At 34.4% G+C, this 9091-nt stretch overlaps 2 protein-coding genes across 2 annotated transcripts; both read left to right on the top strand.

Annotated features, from left to right (window-relative positions):
* The first annotated feature begins 3175 nt into the window (after positions 1-3175).
* On the top strand, positions 3176-4234 carry LOC112323843 (putative germin-like protein 2-1). The gene is made up of 2 exons (XM_024583462.2): positions 3176-3365; positions 3492-4234. The coding sequence occupies exons 1-2, from the start codon at positions 3242-3244 to the stop codon at positions 4043-4045; spliced, it is 678 nt and encodes a 225-aa protein (XP_024439230.1). The 5' UTR covers positions 3176-3241; the 3' UTR covers positions 4046-4234.
* A 3809-nt stretch (positions 4235-8043) lies between these two features.
* Positions 8044-9091, top strand: LOC18104102 (putative germin-like protein 2-1). The gene is given in 3 exon segments (XM_006375808.3): positions 8044-8223; positions 8350-8592; positions 8595-9091. Coding segments are annotated over 3 exon segments (675 nt in total). The 5' UTR covers positions 8044-8099; the 3' UTR covers positions 8903-9091.

Raw genomic sequence — 9091 nt, 5'->3', positions numbered from 1 at the left:
AAACTAGGAAATCTAATGTGAAGCTAGAATTAATTCTTAAGTTTTCTTTCCTTATTGTAGCCAGAATGAATAAGGAATCTTTGTAAGAAAAGGATTTTGAAACATTAATCAATCCTTGCCACACTTAGAAAACTATATTGCAGCCCATTAAAGATCCTTGTAGAATTAGGATATTCCCAAAACAAGCTGCCACATCTTTCTAGAAAAAGAATCCTAGCCAAATAGGAAGTCAACAATTCAAAAGGAAGTAAATAACAAAATTCATACAACCTCTGTTGACCAGTATCGTGATGCCTTCCCGAACTTCAATTGACCTGAAATTTTAACCCAAGATAGAAAAACATGTCAGGAGACTCGACATAAAATTTCAGCCCGATCCAACTGTCGAATTGAGAATTATGACTATTGCCATAAAACTGGATAATTGCACATTTTACATCAAAATCCGAATTTGACCTTGTCTGGATCGTATCACTTGTAGGAAATGGGAAAATGACCAGTTCCATTCCAAATGCAAAACTGTGTTGATGTAAAGGGTCATCAATCCCATATTAACAACTGTTCAGCTAGTTGCCCACCTGCAGACCATGACTCTTCTAAGAATAAATACAACTCTAAGAATATTAAGGGATCTAAAGGAAGTACAGGAACTGAAATTTTGACAGAATACACATCCAGATTGAAATTCACCCTCTTTCCTTGCTTTATTTTCATCAATACCTATTTCCATTAAAACTTGAACTAAAATTGGACATTTCAAAGATTTCACATTCATCTCACATCTAGCAATATGCTGAAAGCTTCATTTCTAACGGCCTTCAAACAAAGCCTAAAAAGCACAGATATATGAGCCCTCATATAAATGCCAATCACCACACCATAACATGGAGAAGTAGCAATAACGCATCTCCTCAAATCACACATTTTAATCAAATTTAACCTCGAAATCCGGCAAAGCACGGTTTACGAATACACAATTGGATAACGAATCCAACCGTCTATCTCTCTCCTAATTGCCCATATCTCTGATGGCAAAACTCTAAATACATTTTTAACCAAACCCTTTTGCTCCCTCCCCCAACTAGCCCCGAGATTCACACATTCAATGAACAAAACACCAGGTAAACTAAAATTTCATTTCGAGCTATCTAAATCATTTAAGTTAACAGCACCAGGGCACTCATTGTAAGAAAAAATGTGAACTAAACTTATTGTAATAACTATCTAAAGAGAAACAGAGTTCATCAGTTTTATTCGGGTCTTGTATTGATTGAGAAAAGTTTGAATCTTTATGTGGGTATTGAAGGTTAAGTGTGTTGGGGTAGTGGAGATGGTCAAAGATGTTAGAGAATAATATAAATCATATCCTAGGACCTCACTTAACAGCTTAAGCTATTGGGTTGAGATGGTTCTTTGACATGGTATCAGAGTCTTGATGACCAAGCGGTCACAAGTTCGAATCTCATCATCCTCATTTATTTGATAAAAATTAAACACAAGGTAATGTAAGCCTGTGCAAGTTTCAAGCTCAAAAGGCTTTCACTTAAAGAGATGTGTTAGAGAATAATATAAATCATATCCTAAGATCTCACCTAAAATGGATTGAAAGGGCAAGGAATACAGCTAGCATATTTAGTGATGAAACTAAGAGGTGACCTCACCTAAGGTGGATTGAAAGGGCAAGGAATAAAGCTAGCATATTCAGTGATGAAACTAAGAGGTGGTGCAGGCTATTTGATGGGCTTTCATAGAAAGAAACAAAAAGAGTAGAAGAGAACGCATGACTGAGTAAATTAATTGAATTATTCAAAATATTCATAAAACAATTAAGTTAAAATTAATTGAATCAAATAATTTTTTTAAAATAATTTTAGTTAGAAAATTAAAAAAATGAATTTGGTTTTATAAACCAAAACCACACCGAATTAAACTAAATAGATTGGAAAAAACACATTATAAATTATACTAGTTAATCCTTGAACATATATGTTAGACAGAAAGAAAAGTTATTTTTCTTGATAATGTAAAGGTAATCAAGAAGTGTTTGCAGTAAAGGAACGAAGGAAACTGTATAACAATAATAATCAATTAGGAGATACCATGTCAACTAGATTTCAAGAAGTCGATGTCAAACACAAGCATTCCTACTAGATCTCATTTGCAGGTAAAGTCATGTCATAACTGCTTGAATTGAAGAACCATCCCGAAAGATATGGTAGGTGGCTAACTAAAAATTAAGGATCTATTAAATCAATGTTTATTAAAATAGTATAACCGAATTAAACAAATCAAATATGCTCTTATTATTTTTATTCTAGACTTGAAATATTTTAATATAAATTCAATTGAAGTATATTGTATCAAGGATATGGTCAAAACTCTTGAAATTGAGTTGAATATATTTATATATTAATTTTAATATCCTTAAAATGAGTTTTATAGTTAGAGACTAAATCCCTCAACAATGGATCATAAAAAATTACTTTTTATGATAACTTTTAAAATTTAAATTTCGATTAATAATAAATAGATCACATTCATCTACCAACTAGACCAAATCTCTAAGAGAACAATATGAATTTCAATAACATATGGGAATTTCAATAACAATATGTATTTAATTAGAAACAAAATTCCAGATATTTTTTTTATAGCGCTATAGAGATTTCAAATCATCTTTCATCCCTAATTGGATTAGATCAACTCCTCTATTGAATAGTATTTCGATTTATTAATTTGAGAATATTATGTCTATTATTTGCTTTAACTGAACCGCATACTTGGCTTGATTTGTATCCTTCGTATAGAATTAATATGGTTTGATCTTTTCAATTGCTCGTTAACTTAATGTACAGTAAAAAAAACTTTGATAACGTGGTATGATCTTTGATTAGGCTGCGGTGGGAACGTGAACAATTCTGACATATCATGATTATAAATTATGGAAAATTGACCAGTTCCATTCCAAATGCACAAGCTGTGTTGTTGTAAGCATAGAAATATATAATAGTGTGTAGTTGCTGCAGAATGGTTCTTCACGAGGGATAAAAAATAAGAAAAAGGGAATAAAGATAATCATTGCAGACTTGGCCAATCTCCATTGGCTTCCCTTGTGGAGAAAGCAAAGCAGAGACTATTTCAATGATCACCATCTATAAATAATCTTGTTTCCCATGCAAGATTTCTCACCCCTCAACTCTAATACACTTTGAAGAATTAAGCTAGAGATAGTCTGATTACAATGAAAAGAGTCCATTTTCTTGCAACTTTTGTATTTCTGGCTTTCGCTGCCTCATTTGCCTTTGCCTCTGACCCTAGTCCTCTACAGGATTTTTGTGTAGCCATCAATGATACTAAGGATGGTGGTATGCTATGTTACTATCTGAAGTTCATGTTTTTTCTTAACAAACTTTTCTGATGAATTATCTGCAACATTTCTTTCTTTTGATTTGTACGAAGAACTTGATGCTAACATAAATTCTTTCATGCAGTGTTCGTGAATGGGAAATTCTGCAAGGACCCAAAGCTTGCCACAGAAAATGATTTCTTCTTTCCAGGGCTCAACATTGCCAGAAACACCTCCAATCCAGTTGGCTCGGTGGTCACTCCAGCTAATGTTGCTCAAATTCCAGGGCTCAATACTCTTGGAATATCGCTGGTTCGCATTGATTATGCACCATACGGTGGCCTAAACCCACCACACACTCACCCTCGTGCCACGGAGATCCTAACAGTCCTGGAGGGAACTCTGTATGTTGGCTTTGTCACATCGAACCCTGATAATCGTCTCATCACCAAAGTCCTACACCCAGGAGATGTTTTCGTGTTCCCAGTTGGACTCATTCACTTCCAATTCAATGTGGGGAAAACCAAAGCTTCGGCCATTGGTGCCTTGAGCAGCCAGAACCCTGGTGTAATTACAATCGCAAATGCAGTCTTCGGATCCACTCCACCAATTAGATCTGATGTTCTCGCCAAGGCCTTCCAAGTGGACAAGAAAATAGTGGACTATCTGCAGAAGCAGTTCTGGTACGACAACAATTAGAAGAAAATCCTATTGGTAATATACGCTGACTGGAGGCAATATTGCAGCATACCATATTGATTGTGTTTGTTATCTTTTCCATCTGTTGTCACTTAATAAAGAGCTGGATTGCCTGTTTTAAGCTCCATGTTTGTTCTATGTATAAATAATAGCACTACTATTTGTTAATTAAAAGCTTCTATTTTCTTCCTTTTTATCTTTTTTCGGTTTGGACGCACACAAAATTTACTGTTAATTCGAAAATGGATTCAAATTTATTGGTGCACCCCAAGTCTACCTGACAAAGTATTATCAGTGATGCGCTTGAGAACGACAACCTGTGTTTCTTTTGAGACATATGGGTGAAAGCTAGAAAAGAATACTATGTAAGATGTGATGTACATGATTACGACTATGAGCTCTTAAATAGTTTAATAAATATTAATATTAAAATTTTATTGGTCAATTTAAAAAGTAGTTTTTTATTTAATGATTGCACACCTAATTGATATATGCTATAATATAAAGTGTTTATTAAAGAAACTAGTTTTGTCTTTGTTTATGTTTCTAATTAGAGAATTGCTTACATATTGTATCTAAACATTAAGTTTAGGAACTCATGTTTTTCCATTAAAAAATTATTGTTTTTCCACTTTTTATGTTATTCCTTAAATGATTTATGAACAAGTCTAAGTTGTTATCCGCTCTTTGCCGAGCAATTGGGAACAACTTTATCCACAATGACAACATCAAAACATTTGATGATGTTGCTCATCATGTCAAGTTGAAGAAGATCGACTTCACGCCGAGAAACCTGTAAACGAGGCTTTCATATCTGAGATTAAGATGCGTGGAGCATATGACTCTAAATATAAAAAAGGTAAGGGTAAGGGTAAGGGTCCCAAATATGGCAAGAAAAGAATATAAGCAAGTAGCAGTGGACATAAGCGCAAGCGTTAGAAACGCAGCTGTAAGAAAGACAAGAATATGAATTGTTTCAATTGTGATAAAGCTAATCATTTTGCTCATGATTGTTGTCGCACGTGTGCAGCGTCGCAGCGATATCGTCCACTCTCAGGTGTATCTATCTGACAAAATATGGGGAGACAAGAAATTCTTGTCTTTTATCAGTGGAAAGCGGGAATGGGAGTCGCCACTTAGTATTTTGGCCGTCCCTAGGAACCCTAACTAGTCTCAGAGATTGGGCACGGGGACTGGTTATGTAAAGGAAAGGTATTCACACCCCAAATTAATACACCCTACTTAAAGTAGGCGTCATTGTTTTAATTGTCTGATATATGCTAAGGTGTTGGGTGTATTTCTAATTGTTGGTCCGTCTATGGTTTAAGAAAAGTCCTTCTCGGTAAGGAGATCCTTATCTTATCGGGTAAAACCTAACTGTTCTAATGTCAATAAAAAGAACTACCTTTTTAATATTGGGCATACATTTTACATATAAATTCATAATCCCAGATACTAGAAGAAAACAAAATGATTTTTTTGGAATTTTTGAAATATTAGCCTAGTTTTCATGACTTTAATAAACTGGTTATTAAAGTTAAAATGCATGCTAAAACATATTTTTTGAAATTTTCTTTGTATGGAAATACGATATGATTTTTTTTAGAAAGTTGGTCGTATGCATGAAAACAAAACCTTTTTTTTATACAATTTTTGCAATGTTTTGACGAAAACTGGGTATTTTAATATTGGATTCGTATCTTTACAGTATAAAAATACAAACCGATATTAATCAAAATACACGGAAAAATCATAATTTTTTCGAAAAGATTTTTTTGGGTTGGGCCGGACCTGGCCCAACAATTGTGGTCTGGGCCGGTGATGTCCGACCCAGTGAATAGTGGAGAACTCTCTACTGTTCACGCTGAACAGTAGAGGAGGAAACCGAAGAAGATGAAGAGAGGGAGGAAGAAGGAAAAGGGGCGGACTTGCAATGGCTTACGGTGGTGCTGATGGCGACAGAGAGGAAGAATAGTTGTGGTTTGCGACGACGAACGGTGGCAGTTGCAGTGGTGTTATGGGCGTTCTTCCTCTATTTCTTCTTCCTTTTTTCTGTTTTCTTTGTCTTTGCTTCTACTCCTCCTCCCAAATTTCGTCCTTTGTGTTTCTCCAGGTCGTCCCTCCTCTTCGTTCGTCCTCTGATTAGTACTTAAAAGTGCACTTTTATCAATATTTTATATCATCATTTTGCACTTGAAGTATCAATATCTCCTTAACTAGAGCATGTTTTATAATAACATGTCTAATAATATAAGATACTTTTAATTTATGGTAAATGTTCATCTTAAATGCAGGCCTATCACATAAATCAAAGGATTGATATTGATGAGTTTAACTACTGAAATTGAGAAGACAAAGAGAGGGCTAAGCTTAGAAAAGAAATGTTGGTTCAGTCCAAACTGGAACACCATTCGGTTATTGGATCATAACTAGAGCTGTAGGACTTGGATTTAGGTCTGGTTTATATGTATGGAAAGCTAAGACATAGGCCTAAAACTTTCATGAAGAGTCCAAGATTCAAAAGGACCGTTTTCAAGTTCAAATTGTAACAACAACAGAGAAGTCGGAATCTGTCCTGCAACCCAGACACTGTTCAGTGTTCAGCCCATATCTTGAGTTCTAGAAGTCCAAATGCACCCGAACAGTTAAGAGAGTAAAGAAAAAGGGATTCTGGTGGCATAAGGTGGATTGAAAGGGCAAGGAATAAAGCTAGCATATTCATTGATGAAAGTAAGAGGTAGTGCAGGCTATTTGATGGGTTTTCATAGAAATAAACAAAAAGAGTAGAAGAGAACGCATAACTGAGTAAATTAATTGAATTATTCAAAATATTCATAAAAAAATCAAGTTAAAATTAATTTTTAATTTTTTAAAATAATTTTAGTTAGAAAATTAAAAACATCAATTTTATTTTATAAACTCAAACCAAACCGAATTAAACTAAATAGATTGGAAAAAACACATTATAGATTAAAAAGCTAATTAAAAATTAAGGATCTATTAAATCGATGTTTAACAAAGTAGTATAACCGAATCAAACAGGTAAAATATAATCTTACTATTTTTATTCTAGACTAGAAATATTTTAATATAAATTCAATTTAAGTATAGTTGTATCAATTAAGGATATGGTCAAAACTCTTCAAATTGAATCGAATATATTTATATATTAATTTTAATATCCTTAAAATGAGTTTTATAGCTAGTTAGAGACTAAATCCCTCAACAATGGATAAAAAAATTACTTTTTATGATAACTTTTAAAATTTAAATTTCGATTAATAATGTATAGATCACATTCATCTACCAACTAGACCAAATCTCTAAGAGAAGAATATGAATTTCAATAACATATGGGAATTTATTTATTTAATATTTTATTAGGCTGAAGAGTCCATGTATTTAGCAACAAAATTCACTTTGAAGATATATATTTTTTTTTATATAGCGCTATAGAGGTTTAAAATCATCTTTCATCCCTATCCATTAATTCTAATTTGTAATTAGATTAGATCAACTCCTCTATTGAATAGTATTTCGATTTATTAATTGGAGAATATTATGTCTATTATTTGCTTTAACTGAACCGTATACTTGGCTTGATTTGTATCCTTCGTATAGAATTACTATGGTTTGACCTTTTCAATTGCTCGTTAATTTGATGTACAGTAAAAAACTTTTATAACGAGGTTTGATCTTTGATTAGGCTGCGGTGGGAACGTGAAAAATTCTGACATATCATGATTATAAATTAATGGAAAAATGACCAGTTCCATTCCAAATGCACAAACTGTGCTGTTGTAAGCATAGAAATATATAATAGTGTGTAGTTGCTGCAGAATGGTTCTTCGCGAGGGATCAAAAATAAGAAAAAGGGAATAAAGATAATCATTGCAGACTTGGCCAATCTCCATTGACTTCCCTTGTGGAGAAAGCAAAGCAGAGACTATTTCAATGATCACCATCTATAAATAATCTTGTTTCCCATGCAAGATTTCTCACCCCTCAACTCTAATACACTTTGAAGAATTAAGCTAGAGATAGTCTGATTACAATGAAAAGAGTTTATTTTCTTGCCACTTTTGTATTTCTGGCTTTCGCTGCCTCATTTGCCTTTGCCTCCGACCCTAGTCCTCTACAGGATTTTTGTGTAGCCATCAATGATACTAAGGATGGTGGTATGCTATGTTACTATCTGAAGTTCATGTTTTTTCTTAACAAACTTTTCTGATGAATTATCTGCAACATTTCTTTCTTTTGATTTGTACGAAGAACTTGATGCTAACATAAATTCTTTCATGCAGTGTTCGTGAATGGGAAATTCTGCAAGGACCCAAAGCTTGCCACAGAAAATGATTTCTTCTTTCCAGGGCTCAACATTGCCAGAAACACCTCCAATCCAGTTGGCTCGGTGGTCACTCCAGCTAATGTTGCTCAAATTCCAGGGCTCAATACTCTTGGAATATCGCTGGTTCGCATTGATTATGCACCATACGGTGGCCTAAACCCACCACACACTCACCCTCGTGCCACGGAGATCCTAACAGTCCTGGAGGAACTCTGTATGTTGGCTTTGTCACATCGAACCCTGATAATCGTCTCATCACCAAAGTCCTAAACCCAGGAGATGTTTTCGTGTTCCCAGTTGGACTCATTCACTTCCAATTCAATGTGGGGAAAACCAAAGCTTCGGCCATTGGTGCCTTGAGCAGCCAGAACCCTGGTGTAATTACAATCGCAAATGCAGTCTTCGGATCCACTCCACCAATTAGATCTGATGTTCTCGCCAAGGCCTTCCAAGTGGACAAGAAAATAGTGGACTATCTGCAGAAGCAGTTCTGGTACGACAACAATTAGAAGAAAATCCTATTGGTAATATACGCTGACTGGAGGCAATATTGCAGCATACCATATTGATTGTGTTTGTTATCTTTTCCATCTGTTGTCACTTAATAAAGAGCTGGATTGCCTGTTTTAAGCTCCATGTTTGTTCTATGTATAAATAATAGCACTACTATTTGTTAATTAAAAGCTTCTATTTTCTTC

Source organism: Populus trichocarpa, chromosome 13 (assembly GCF_000002775.5).
Source record: "Populus trichocarpa isolate Nisqually-1 chromosome 13, P.trichocarpa_v4.1, whole genome shotgun sequence".
Lineage (NCBI taxonomy): Eukaryota > Viridiplantae > Streptophyta > Magnoliopsida > Malpighiales > Salicaceae > Populus > Populus trichocarpa.
Note: the sequence above shows the minus strand (reverse complement) of the source record. Positions and strands in the feature narration are given on the sequence as shown.

Bases quoted from the DNA above. Each gene is read 5' to 3' on its own strand.
- LOC112323843 (XM_024583462.2), top strand. From the start codon at position 3,242: ATGAAAAGAGTCCATTTTCTTGCAACTTTTGTATTTCTGGCTTTCGCT. The intron at 3,366-3,491 runs GTATGCTATGTT...TCTTTCATGCAG, and splicing joins CAATGATACTAAGGATGGTG to TGTTCGTGAATGGGAAATTC.